The 14,552-nt window shown below is 41.7% G+C and overlaps 1 protein-coding gene across 2 annotated transcripts in view; it reads right to left on the bottom strand.

Moving 5' to 3' along the window:
- The window catches only part of ENAH (ENAH actin regulator), a 172,909-nt gene extending 158,707 nt beyond the window's left edge, over positions 1-14,202 (bottom strand). For both annotated transcript variants that reach the window (XM_077811921.1, XM_077811923.1), the window contains exon 1: positions 14,157-14,202. In XM_077811921.1, the coding sequence (XP_077668047.1) occupies positions 14,157-14,161 (5 nt within the window). In that variant the 5' untranslated portion in view covers positions 14,162-14,202. The remainder of the gene's footprint in view (positions 1-14,156) is intronic.
- Positions 14,203-14,552: the final 350 nt, after the last annotated feature.

The raw sequence follows: 14,552 nt of genomic DNA, 5'->3' as shown, positions 1-14,552 counted from the left end.
TTTCAAACTTCTCCCTTTCTGAAAGAATGAATATTGAGCAGGGAACTAACAAAACACAAATCTCCCTAGGTATTAGAAAAAGAAAATAAAAATTAACTGAATCAATGTCTATACACATTATTTTAAAATCCATATTTTCTAGACAAGTCAACACGTTGATCATCAAAATATCTAGTTTACTAGTAATTAAAATGTTTCTACTAAATTCTAAATCTGATCAGCAACTAGAGCTACACATGCATTTTCAACCCCTGAAACAGAGCTGAGATTTAAGCATTGTCCAGCCCCTTTTGCAGTCATTCCACAATTCTGATTTATGACCTCTGCCATAATTAAGTTCATCATGATTTTTTGTTTGTTTAATTGTTTGGCCATCAAGCAACTCCACTGCATTTCAAACATTAGAATATGTTTGCTGTAACACAGCAAAATTAGTTAAGCTTATTTCATAGTAGTTTATTGAAACATTAACTAACTGCACATACCAAATGTTAAAATCATTGCACAATTAAGTTCCTCACTAGAATTCAGTCATTTCAGTTTTTTTAAGTTTAAATTCTCAACTCTTGCTTATAAAAAATTTGCTATTTCATTAACTCATACAAAATAGTATGGACTCGTAAGAGATTTATCACTGGATGAAGGGTTCTGCTAAAAAGTACATACATTTATTTCCCACTGATTTCACTGACAATTTAACACAGAGGGCAGACAATATGGTATTGTGCCCATCTAGGAGTGCATTACATTATGCTGTTTTATTAGCATATTTGGCTGCACCCATAAGAGGGAAAGAGATTGAAATGGCATATTCTAAAATACCCAGAGAAATGTAAAAAAAAAAAGAAAAAAGGGGGGGGGAATAGGTTCTTTTAAATGTTTTAAAATTTTACTTGTTTATGTAGTGAACTTACAAACAGACTGATACTGAGTAGTGAGCAGATAAAACACCAACATGAAGACTTCACAAGTAAGCTTTTTTTTTTAGTTTACACAGACATTAAAAAATAAGCTACCTAGAGAAAATTATATTCTGTGTATAATACATGAGAAGTTTAATGAAACATTTGCTATCTTATAGAGATTAAATTTAGCATTTGAAAAGTTTCATTTATTAGCTCTAAAAGTAGACAGCTCTCATGCATCTCTACTAAAAAACACTGAAAATTACATTGCAAGGTTCCAGGATAAGATTTTGCTCAGTTTGCAAACCAAAGTGATTTTTCTGTCAATACTTTAAAGTCAACCAATGATCTCTCTCTCTCTCTCTCTCTCACTCTCACTAAAAGCTGTTTGGGTGACTTTATAAAAAAACCTAGATATTTGTCTACCTCTTCCAAATACAGAGAATAATAAAGATTCTGAGATCAAACTTCCACTGACAGTTTTGTTGAAAATGCACAAGACAGAACAGAAACCAGATCACTCTTGCATTGGTGTATTGACTCTGTAAGGTTAACAATACTAAAAATTGTTTGCCAAAGTAAACAAATATGACCCAGATAAAAAGTGAGCAGTTATGTTGAACAAGGGAGTCCCATTTCTGATAGTAACTTTTCGGACAAAAACTCTAAAATCGTCAGTATGCTGAATATCTAGGATATCAGAAAGAAAAAAAAGTGAACAATTTCAAGTATAAAATTCTGACCAGAGGTATAATCCACAGAATTAAACAGCCTATCAATTTTCATTACTAATAAAAATGTCTCATCTCCACTCCAGCAGAGCAATAAAAAGTATAAGGAAGTTAAATGAAAGCCATCAAATGTACAAAGATTCTAGAAGAGAACTCAGATCTTAGCAGTAAGTACTAAATCCTAAAAGGGACATTTTGAGAAGTTATTCTATTTACTGTTTGAGCACCCAGGGTGCTCCGAACTGCACAAGGCAATGAAAATAGTCCCCACTTTGAGGAACTTACATTCTAAATTTAGTTTTCTGTGTATAGCCACTTCTGTGATATGAGGTTAATGAGAGGAGTGAGGTTTCAAATTTCGGAAGAAAAGTAAAATACCAGAACCTCTGAACAAAAAACACACGCCACAAAAAATACAGCCACTTAACACAGCTTAAAGTAGAATCTTCCCGAATCTGTTTGTGCTGCAAATCAGCTATAAACATAGCAAGTAAGCACTGTTAAATCAACAGATTTGATTTCTGACACCACACAAAAGTGCTACTTTGCTGGACTTGTATCTCACTTCAGGGTGCAATCAATTTCTATTTTTCCTCCCACATGCTGCAGTGGATGCAGGCAACTTTCTTGGCCGTACTTTCTTAAAAGGAAACTGTGTGTCATTATTGAAAGGATGTACTAATTTTAGACTAAATAGAAATGGCTCTTACTAATGTTTCCTTATGTGCTCCAGCTTGGTCTAGCCACTTTCTAATGTAAATAATTATGAAAGGTAGATTTATTTTCCTTGAGCATGGATCTTAGCTTACACTTTATTGTCCCCACTTAAATAGAAAGCAAGCAAAAACATAGTCTCACTTAACTCCACAATTTAGCTCCTGTATTGACTTTAAAATGAATACTTATCAGTAAATGTCAAGATGCAAATCAAAGAAAGAAAATTAGGTGGAAAGATTAATCTGAGGAAACATAAGAAATGCACGGCACTGCATAAAAAGTGGAAGTAGGGCCTTTCACCCCTTTCTAGAGGCAACTTTTATTTGTAAATATTTGGTGGAAACCTAGCATGAAATAAAAGTTACAAGAATGAACTAAAATGTCAGTTGTGCACAGAAGCCAGTGCTAAAAGTCACTTATTTTCAAAAGCATTAAGGTTATAAAGAAGTAGTGTTTTTGTTTTAAGTTCTGTCTCTGCTATGGAAATAAGCAGGATCCTACAATTACAAACCTGACTCTAGCCAGGTGATTTAGATACAATTGGCACGTATACTTCTACACTACTGAATAAAGCAGACATGAAGTATCAGGAATGATTTTAGATGAAAGGTCAAAGTTGAGAAAAAACATAACCTGAGTTTAAAAATGGATTTTCCCAGTAGCAGAAGATGCATGCAACTCTGCTTAGTGCTCTGTTCCTACCCTAGTTATGCATGAAATACACAGGGTGCACAGGGAGCCAAGTTCCATTATGAAGTACTCCCAGTCTGATGCACACATAAGCCTAAGGCAGGGTGAAGAACTCCTGTCACAGATGCTTGTCTACACTACAAATTTTGATCTACATAAGTAGGTAGCCACGTATGTATGTGGAATATACTTAAGTTAGCACTTAGTATGCTTACTAACAGTGCTTGTGTCAATGCAAAGTGCAGTGCACCACGGGTAGGTATCCCAGTGTGCCACATTTCACCTACGCAGCACAATGTCTTTTGGGATATTTTCACAGCTTGTTGTGGGATAGAAATGAGTCATGCAGGGATCTCCAGGCACTAGGCTTCAAGTTTCCAGCATGCAACTTTCTCCATTCCATAATGTAATCCATATCCCATAATTTTCAGGCTTTTTTAAGAAAATGTCCCACAAACCCGCACAACCCTTTTTGCCATCCACCATCTCTGACAAAAGCATGGAACTTGCACTGCTCCTTTCTCACGAATATTGCAAGTACATGACGTATAGTCCTCCAGTATTTGCGAGGACATAGGACTAACCATAACAAAGGGGGACATGACAATTTCTTCAAGTATGAAGTATTGTTGTAGTCGTGTTGGTCTCACATTATTTGACAGACAAGGTGGGTGAGGTAATATCTTTTATTGGACCCACTTCCATTGGCAAGTAGACAAGCTTTTGAACCTACACAAAGCTCTTCAGAAGAGCCAATTTGAACATATGTCTCTCTCACCAACAGAAGTGGATATTACCTTACCCACGTTGTCTCTCTGATTTCTTCGACGTCAGACTGCTAAGGGACATAATGAAACAATTAAAGGATGTTGGTGGCATTTCAAAAGCAGCTGCAGATAGTGAAGCACTGGTTCTGGGCCCAAGAAACAAGCAGCAAATGGTGGGATCACAAAGGAATGCAGATTTGGGATGATGAGCAGTAGCTGTAGAACCTTCGGATGTGAAAGGACATGTAATAGGGTGCAGCGGTCTCGGCAGTCTAGTGGTTGGCACATCTGACTTCCAGCTCCTTGCTTCCCTGACAGAGGTGCCTCAGTTCTTAAGGAGATATGGAAGGGGGACCTGGGCTAGAGCCCTGTATGAAGCTACACCAGCAGGATCCTCCCAACAGAAAGTATAAATCCACTGCCCTGAGCTACTTCCTACCTCTATCTCTTCAGTTTGGTGCATAGCCATTATAGTCCAATCTGTAGTGGCTTAACTCAAATAGCACCCCCTTTGTGGGCCTTATGTGTTATCCTGCAATGGCCTAAGGGACCTTTGGGCAGGGCAGATGCAAGATTGGAGGGGCCTAATCCCACAGTCTCTCTCTAGTTCATTAACAATTCACTCACTGCTGGTGCTCTTCGGTCTCTTCAGCCATCTCCCTCGCTCCCTGAAGCGGTTCTTCTTCCCCAGTGGCTGTCTTGGCTATCAGGCTTCTAGCAATGATTCCCTCATGTAAGGAGGCAGCAAGTGCCTGCCTCCTTGCCAGTCAGCTCTGAATTGAGCCAGGTTCTCTCCTCTTCTTCTCCCTCCAGGCCTGGCATTGGTTGCAGATATAGCAAGGCAAAGCTAGCTGGGTTCACAGTCTCTCTCTAACCCTTTTTGTGTTGGTTTGAGGCTTCTCAGCTTCACCACATGCCACATTCCTAGATCTGTGTGCCAAGCTTGCCCAGCCCTCCAGCACAAGGACACCAGAAAGAGATGCACTGACAGCTGAAAAGTGAGTGAGAATAGCACTCTGCAAGCTTGCAGGCACCGGCTGGTTTTGGTCAGTGGGAAATCATTTGGAGTTGGAAAATCCACTATGGGGGCAGTTGTCATGCATGTGTGTAGATCCATTAATCATGTCATGCTATACAGGACTGTAACTCCCAGGAACATGCAGGAAATAGTGGATGGATCTGCAGCAACGGGGCTCCCAAATTTCAGTGGGGGCAAAAGACAGCACACACATCTCTATTTTGGCACCAACCCACCTTGCCATAGAGCAGGGGTGGCCAAACTTACTGACCCGCCAAGCTGTATACGACAATCTTCAGAAATTCGAGAGCTGGGGTGCACCTGCCGGGGCTTGGGATTTAAGCCCCTACTTCTGCTGAAGCCCCAAACCCTGGCAGGTGCACTCCGCAGGGCTGAAGCCCCAAGAACCACCTCCCTGCTGGACAGAAGCCCCTGCGCCACCATCCCACTGCAACGCCTCACAGATATTATGCAACACACAACTGGTAGGGGGAGAATTGGGGGATGGGGCTGTGAGGTGCTCCATGAGGCACACGTTAAATGTAAAAGAGCCACATGCAGCTCGTGAGCAACGGTTTGGCCACCCCTGCCATAGAGGATATCAACAGAAAGAACTACCTTTATATGGTTATGCAAACATTGGTGGATCACCAGGAAAGCTTCACTGAGATCAGCACGGGCTGGTCAGGGAACTTGCACGATGCTCACATCTTTAAGAACACAGAACTGTTCATAAAGCTGCAAGCAGCGACATTTTTTCCAGACTGGGGATTACCACTGGCGACACTGAAGTGCCAGTAGTGACCCTGGGAGACAAAGCCTACTCCCTTCTTCCCTAGCTCATGAAGCCACAGACACCCTGACAGCAAAAAGGAAAGATTCAACTACCAGCTCAGCAGGTGCAGAATAACAGTTGCTAGATTGATAGGGATGCTGCTGGTGTTTTACTCACAAGATTGGATCTTGGTAAGAAAAATATTGCAATGGTTATAGCTGCCTGTTGTGTGCTGCATAATATCTGTGAGGCAAAGGTGAGGGGGAGGGGGGGGGGTTGCTGTCTGCTAAGTCTGAACAGACAGACAAAAGGGCCATCATAAGAGCTCAAAGTGTACCTATGCAGCTACAGGATGCTTTGAAAGAACACTTTAACAGTCAGCCACATTAATGTACTGTGCTGGACTGTGCTCTGGCCCTGAAAGCTTGGGGGCTGTTAGAATTGATATAGATTTATAAATATTATACTGTGTCTTTTAGTGAATCTATGAATATGCGGTGCTTGCTGTCAATTTACCCATATGACTGGGTGTTTTGTTGAACCTATGAGTTCTGTGGTGCTGCACAATAACAAGAACTGGGTGCTTTGAGTACTACTATGCGTTTTGCAGTATGTGTGGTGAACTAATAAAGATGACTATTTCAAAAACAATTCTGAGTGACAAACAGTGCAAATAAAGAAGGACAACACAATACAAACTTTTAACTTAAATTAATGGAAAAACTTTAACATTAGCGAGGCAGCAAACATTTCTGACCATTTCAGCGCACAAATTAAGTCCATTCTGGCTTCACATACACCAACTGTGCCTCTCTCAGATCAGTGTATATGAAGCTACAGAACTGTCTTTCTTCTCTGAAGTTAAGTGGTAGGAGTAGGGATGTGGCCCATGATGCCATGTGGAATGTTGAAGGTATGGAGAGCAGCCACCATGGAATTCTCCAGAGACTGCAAAAGATGGTAAGTCTGTGATTACTGAACCTGTAAGGTCACCTAGAGACAGCACTATTTGGGCTTGCTGCCTGAGAAGCTCTTTATGTCCCGGTGCATCTCCCTTTCCCTGCTGGGATTCCTGGATCTTTCTCCATTTTCTCCTATCCTCTCTGTCCCTCTCCATGCCATCCGCCACGTTGGCGCTGAACATATCCTCCCTATCTTCTTTCTCCTCCTCATTCAGGTCAGCCATTTAACGGGTATAGAGGGGGCACCCCTCAAGGTCGCAACAGCTACAGATAAAACAGACGCATCACTGGTTTTACAGTCACAACGGAACGGGAAAGATAAGTTTCAAAACTCCCTTCTCTTATCCCCAATGGTGCCTGCTGAAGTCATCGCGGAGTGGCATGGGAAACTGTCCTACCACAGAGGAAGAAATAAGACAGCCATCCCTGGAAACCTTGATGAAATTGCATGGAGATATTCTGCAATATCTGAGGAAGGTACAAGGGACATCCCTATATACATAAACTGCTCCAGATACCCTTCCCCGCACCTAACCCTACAGGGAACGAAAAGCAGATAGCACTACAACAAAGGTAGAGTTATCTCTCCTTGTACGAAACAAACAATGAAAAGTCAATACCTGTGTCTTGGACACAAATCAGATATTAGGAATGGCAATATACAAAAACCTGTAGGAGAACACTTCAACCTCCCTGGACACACAATAGCAGATTTAAAGGTAGCCATTCTGCAGCAAAAAAAACTTCAGGACCAGACTTCAAAAGAGAAACTGCTGAGCTTCAGTTCATTTGCAAATTTGACACCATCAGCTCAGGATTAAACAAAGACTGTGAATGGCTAGCCAACTACAAAAGCAGTTTCTCCTCCCTTGGTGTTCATACCTCAACTGCTAGAAAAGGGCCTCATCCTCCGCGATTGAGCTAATCTCGTTATCCCTAGCCTGATTCTTGCTTGCATATTTATACCTGCCTCTGGAAATTTCCACTACATGCATCCGACGAAGCAGGTATTCACCCACAAAAGCTTACGCTCCAATACGTCTGTTAGTCTATAAAGTGCCACAGGACTCTGCCGCTTTTACAGATCCAGACTAACACAGCCACCCCTCTGATACTTGATACCTTTGTCTTACTAACTTGGGGATGGGCTAGGATCCATCTTTCTATTTAAACACTAAGGGAAATTATATGCACATACTTACCTACAGTTCCTTCCCCTTCACTGGATTCATCTGTGCTCAGCTTGAGGGACTGGTTAGATTGTGGTAAAGTCACAAATGGATCCTGACATAGCTAGACCCTCTCCACATCTCCCCCCACACCTTTCTCCTTACTATTCTTGACAGGAGTCTGTGTCTAAGGCTCCTCCAAGGTATCCACGGTAGTCTTCAGGGTGGTGGGGTCTCTCTCAAATATGGAAGGCAGCTCATGGTAAGAGTGGCAGGTCTGCAGCTCAGCACCATATCAATTGTTGGCCTCTCTGGCCTTGTGGTATGTCTGCCACAGTTTCTTCACTTTCACCTGGCACTGCTGCTGATCTCTGTTATATCTCTTCGCCTACATCCCCCCATGCAATCTTTTTGTAGATGGCCACATTTCTACAGGTAGTCCATAGCTGTGCTTGCATAGCCTCTTCTCCCCACAGGCCCAGATGATCCAGTTCCTCCTGTCTGCTCCAGGCAGGAGCATGTTTAGTGAGCCAAGCCAGCATGGTTGGCCAGGCAGTTGAACAGAACAAGGGAGAATTGCTAGGTGTGCTTGCCAAAGCAGGCAATCAGGAAAAGGCATTTCAAAAACACAGAGGGGGTGGATTCTAGTTTCTGAGACCCCTGGGCAGTGGAATTCACAACTGTGACCAGAGCAGTAACTGCTAGGCATTTTGGAACAGTTGGAGAACCGTTAGGGTTGAAAAAGGTCACACAGTATCTACACTTGCACTACATTGACCTCAGTATTTTGATCATGGCTCAATGCTTTCAGGAAGATGGTTTTATTGCATGGCCTTAACAGGGTACTTACATCAGCTGAAGACAAATTTGACTATACACACATGCATAAATAGGTCAACACACATCAACTTATGTCAACCTAACTTTGTAGGATAAACCAGACCCCAGTGTCAGGTAGGCGTTCAGTGAATAGGTGCTGAATGAAGAACTTCTTCCCATTTTTGGGGGAGGTACAGAAAGGACTATCTGGCCCTTCATGCACTACAGTTCAAAGTGGGAAGAGAGAGAAGAGCAAGACAAATTTAACTGACTGCTTAAAAATACAGAGCCTGGCATTAGAATCAGGAGGAAGCAGCCTGCATGCATGCTTCCAGATTGATGCTGAATTTTAGAATGCCTTCCTGGACTCCCACCCCATATCATTTGTAATGTTTAGATCTCTGCAATATAAACTTGATAAGACGGCCATAAGTAGCCTTCTATGAAGAATATGCATTTTGGGTGATGTACATTTCAATTATTTAAACTTGTGGAATAAAACCTTATAAATCTACTATCAAAATAATTCATTAAACTATCCAGAGACTTTGGTAAGAGCAGTTGTCAGATTCCATGTGAGATGGGGGGGGGGGGGGGGAGTGCAAGAATTACTTGCAACTGCCACAAATGAAGCGCTAGCTAGCAAAATCTGCAATAATATCAGACAGATGACTCAATGTGTCTGTTAGGCTACATCTATACTAGGAGCTAGAGACGCAATTTCCAGCTCTCTCACACATACTTGTGCTAGCTTGATGAGAGCTAGCACAAGTATAAATAGTAGTGTAAGCCATGCCAAATATGTACCCACGGGGTTCAAGCGGGTTTGTATTCGGCATGCTGCCTCTGCTACTGCAGCTACATTCCTATTTACACTTGCGCTGGTTCTCACAGAGCTAACACAAGTATGTGTATGCAAGCTGGGAATCACACCCCAAGCTCATTGTGCAGACACAGCCTCAGTCCACTTAGAGCAAGGAAAGTAAACTGAACTGAATTCTTGTGCCCACCTGAAAAGTCTGCCTACACTTCCAATTTTACTCTAGAGAAATGAGCAATTTAGTGTTTGGGAACATGTACAGCAATACAGTTTGATTTAACTGACTGCTATGCACTTTCAATATTTTGTCAAATATTTCAAAGCTAGATTACATTTCTATTCCAAATATGTAATATGTCATGCAGGTAGTAAAAGCTACAACAAAAGCCCAATTATGAAATTTTACCCTATACAGCAAAACATGCTGCAATAAATACCCTTCTTATTCTCTCATTCCTCAGTTACTGGCTCTTTCTGCTTGACCAATATAAACAAAATTAATTTAAATTACCATAAATTTATAACTGTCATGAGTAGTGTCACCTTTTGGCATAACTCTAGGACACACCTGAGATTCCTCAAGAATTCCAAATCCTAATGAAGCTAGCTTTGCTACTACTGGCTTGGAACTACTTTTTCTTCCCATTTCATTAATAGAGTAGTGAATGAAGTCATACCTTAACGCAGCCTTTAAAATGTCAAGAAAACATACTTGCACAGACCCAAAGTCTGCTTGACTGATTTTTGATGATTGATATACATAAAAGTTTTACCCAGAAAGAAATTTACCCAAGGCAAGTAGAATTTTTGGAAGGTTGTTTTAAAGAAATCTAAAATCAAAATAAAAAAGGTTAAATAAATCATGAATGAGGAAACCATACAACTTGCTAAGAAATGGACTGCATTAGAAAGATTAGATCTGCTACTTCTCCTGTTTAGAAATTCAAGTGCTATTAAAAATGTAGTATAACCTATAATAAAGGGGGACAGTCAGACCCGGACATTTGTAAACAAAGTAACACATTAGAACGAAGTATTAAAAATGAAAATTTTGAACAGTTCATTTACTGTTCTTTATGAATTGTAGAAAGATGTCAGTCATCAACCCCTAAGATACAGATATTCAGAGTATTGTTCAATAGAATTAAACAAATGCTGCTATTATATCACAGTAAGAAGCCACACCACCACCAAAACAGGAAAGTTATATCATGCGAGCAGCAAGATATACAATCACTGTAAATTACTGCATTCTTAAAATAAGATATTTTAACAGCCACTTTTTTCAGCATTCCAATTGGCTATGGAAATCCCTAGTCACATATACCTATTTCTGGATATCTATTATTAGATTAGTCCATTCACATAACACACTATATTCAGACCAACACCTAGTCTGTCACTTACATGTCTGTTGCTCTTTTTGCATTGTAAGAATCAACTGTTTACCTTGGGGGCGGGGGGGAAGTGGGAGAGAAGGAAGAAAGCCTACTGCATAGTTTTGTTTCAGAAACAAAACTTGTTTTGTTACAGGCACTTGTATTTATTCCTGAGCAATTCAAGATTTAAAATTCACCTGAAGTCGGTGTTCAATACCAAAGATCTACATAGCTATTATATAATGTTCAGACAACTACAAACAAGCCACTACAAAATTTAATTGCCATGGTCTGGTATTTACCCTTGATGTTTACATATACAACCTATTGTGTTGTTTATTACATTGCACAGATTTCAGAATTTGGTTACAGTTACAGCAAGCTATATTTAATAAGGGAAAAATTGGTAAGCTACTGTATTTCTTAACTTCTGGCCACCTAGCTACCCCAAATATGGCAGCAGCCATTCATAAGTCAGACCAGCGTTACTTCAGAATTGGGATGACAGGAGAATAGTTTTCTGATCACTTTGCCGTATGTGCCTTATCGCATGCCTGAGTGCAGAAAAGTGTACACTGAAGTTATAGTTCAGAGCAATTTTCTCTACCAGTGTACACTGGAAAGATTATGCACATCTAGTCCTTTTGTATTGGTCAGAGTGTCAACAGTATACATTCTGTCTGCTTATTATAAATCAAGCTATAAGCTTGTTTTCTATTGAAAAGTGGAAGAGCCTCCATCTCAGAACTACACCTTAGTTTATGATCATTTATATCTAAATGCTTGTCTAGACTATGATAAAATACTTTAAAAAGGTGTTAGCTATCAAGTTTTAATACTTGGCCTGTCTGTGCTAAGTTGTCTTTGATATTGAAGCATAGGCTCTTCCTGTTGTCATCGTGCCCCCCTCCAAAGGGTTTACCTTAACCAGAAAACATGTTTTAAAATATAACCTACTTGTCTATAAGACTGTGTAAATAAAAATTAACTAATGCCTTTAAACTAATATGTTTGAGAAATATACCTTTTAACCTAGTTTACACAAGCCCTAAGAGAACATGAAGTCTTGGCTACACATACATGTTGTACCTATTTAACTAAATGGATTGAGAAACTGATTCAATTTCACACTGTCCAACACAAGGAGAATACACTGATTTAACTAGTTAATAAACCAATTTAGTTACACTGATACAATCTGTATGCTTGGGCAAGACTTGGATTATGGAATTCCCGAAGAATTCTTGAGGTTCCTTTAAAATATCAGCAATCATTCACAATGAACATTTAATTTCAGACAACTTCCCACTTTAAAAACAGTTGCCATTTAGTATTTAAAGATAAGGAGTACTTGTGGCACCTTAGAGACTAACCAATTTATTTGAGCATGAGCTTTCGTGAAAAAAGCTCATGCTCAAATAAATTGGTTAGTCTCTAAGGTGCCACAAGTACTCCTTTTCTTTTTGCGAATACAGACTAACACGGCTGTTACTCTGAAACCTGTATTTAAAGATAGATGCACAGACTTTTACCATACTTATGAGATGTTTTGCTTATACATATACAGACAGTTTAAAGTTGATTATACAAACACCTATTTAGATAGCCTAAGGGGAGGGTCTACATTAGAAACTTTTGCTGGTAATGTTGGTTGGGGCATGATTTTTTGCAACACTTCTAAACTAGCAAAAACTCTATTGTGCATACAATTATACCAGCATAAAGGTGTTTTTGCCAGTATAGCTTATTCCACTCACTGAACCAGTACAAGCTATAATGGCAAAAGAGAGCTGCATCTACAATAGGAGGGCTAGTTGGTATAACTATACCAACAAACCTTTTCTAGTGCAGACATGGACTAAGTAAAATGATTGTCTCAAAGCTGCCTAAACAAATTCACCTCTAAAATATGCAGCAAATTATATATAAAACTAAGCTTTTTAAATTATCAAAATATTCAAAACTACTATGCACAAAATATGCAGTTATTATGAATTAACTGAGTATTTTTCAAGTGTCAAAAAGCTAGCCACTTTGTGAAAAACAGCTGTACGAATAATAGAAAAAAGTTATGATTTAAGATTTAAATTACAAAACAGCTTTGAAAAACTCAATTTAAGGCATAAATAACTACAAACAAAACACAATAAAGCCATCCGAGGAACAGAATACAAGAAAAAAAGAAAAGAAAAAAAGAACCAAGCTCTCCATATGCCAAGCCTGCATGCATATTTGCCCTTGGGAAAACAAAAAACCACAAACCTTAAGAAAAAAGTTTAAAATAGAAACTTCTTACATTTGTGAAGAATTCCTATGACTTGACACTTTGTCACAGCAAAGGAATGTGCGGATTATATCACGTAAATCTTACTGTTGCGTTCTAAGGACTTGGCAACTGCTGATAATTAATCTTTAACACAAAGAAGATTCAAATCTAACTACAGGACAGACAATATCTTTTGAAGGGCAATTTACACCCCCCCACCCCCCCCAACTGTTTAACCTAATGGGTAGGCCTATACGGATTACAATAACGCAACCCCAAATATACCACCCAAATATACCAGCATTCAGTCTACCAAGTCACATTTCTCACGAAGTCTTGCACCAATCCAAAAAGAGCTTATGGACACAGAACAGGCACGAAACGGCTGGAGGGGGTGGAAAATAATCTCCAAGCAAATAAGACCACATAAAGGTTCAGTCTCTTAGACAAATGGACACAGACACACTCCAAAAAAAGCGAATTATTAATGTATGGCTCGATGTTTGCATCTGAATTAACAAATCCTACGAACAATATATTCACGACTGCTGGGGGAGAAGGGGGAGGGGGATTTTGCCTCTATTGATTACACAGGGAAAAACCCAGCTGCTGCTGCAATGCAACACACACCGATAAAAGGGCAGCGCTTCTCCCTCCCCGCCTTGGACACGGGATCGCGAGCAGCCTCTAGCCCCCCCAAAAAGGACGCTTCAGGAGCTCACGAGCCGGCCCCTCGCGCCACACAAATCACGGGGACTCTCTCTCTATTGACGGACAGCCGCGCCCGGCCCGCTCCCCAAGGCGCCGGGGGGGTTGGCCATTATTATCCCTGCGGAGCCAGCCCTGCCTTCCCTGGCCGGGCCGGCGCCCGAACGCCCCTGCCGGGGAACAGACACAACGGCTGAGACACAACGGCCCCCAGGGTGTTTTCACAGAGCAACAAGCCAACGGCGCAAGAGAACCGCCCATGGAACAACGCCCCCCCCCCCGCCTTTCTCCTCAGACCCACAGGGCTGCCCCCCTTCTCCCAGCTGCCCCCCCCGCCTAGGCCCTCCTCCCACCGGAGATCCCCACAGCGCACCCCCTGCAAACACCCCGGTGCGGGGGTGGGGCGATGAGCCTCGGGGCGGCCGCTCACCTCATGGCGCTGCCCGGGCCGGGGAGCCGCTCTCCCCCCGTCCTCTCGAGCGGGTGCTTCAAAGGGCAGCGAGTCCCTGAGTGCGAGCGAACCCTCCGTTCGGCCGCCGGGTCGGGCCAGACCCGACCACAGCGGGGAGACGCGGGTGAGGGGAACGAGGAGGAACAAACCAACTCGCGGAGTAGGGGAAAGTGGAAGGGACGGGAGCGCCTACACCAGCGCGCGGGCGTCTCGAGACACCGGCTTGCTTGAGGGAGTTGGAGGGGGGAGGCACGGCCGCACGCAGGGGACGCGGTGGGCGGAGCGGCGACGCCACGCCCACTACTGGTCTGCGTTTCGTGCAGATTCTAAAAGGAGAAAGAGAGGGGACGTGAAGCAGTTGCGGGCAAAGCGAAC

This window comes from Eretmochelys imbricata, chromosome 3 (assembly GCF_965152235.1).
Source record: "Eretmochelys imbricata isolate rEreImb1 chromosome 3, rEreImb1.hap1, whole genome shotgun sequence".
Classification (NCBI taxonomy): domain Eukaryota; kingdom Metazoa; phylum Chordata; order Testudines; family Cheloniidae; genus Eretmochelys; species Eretmochelys imbricata.
Note: the sequence above shows the minus strand (reverse complement) of the source record. Positions and strands in the feature narration are given on the sequence as shown.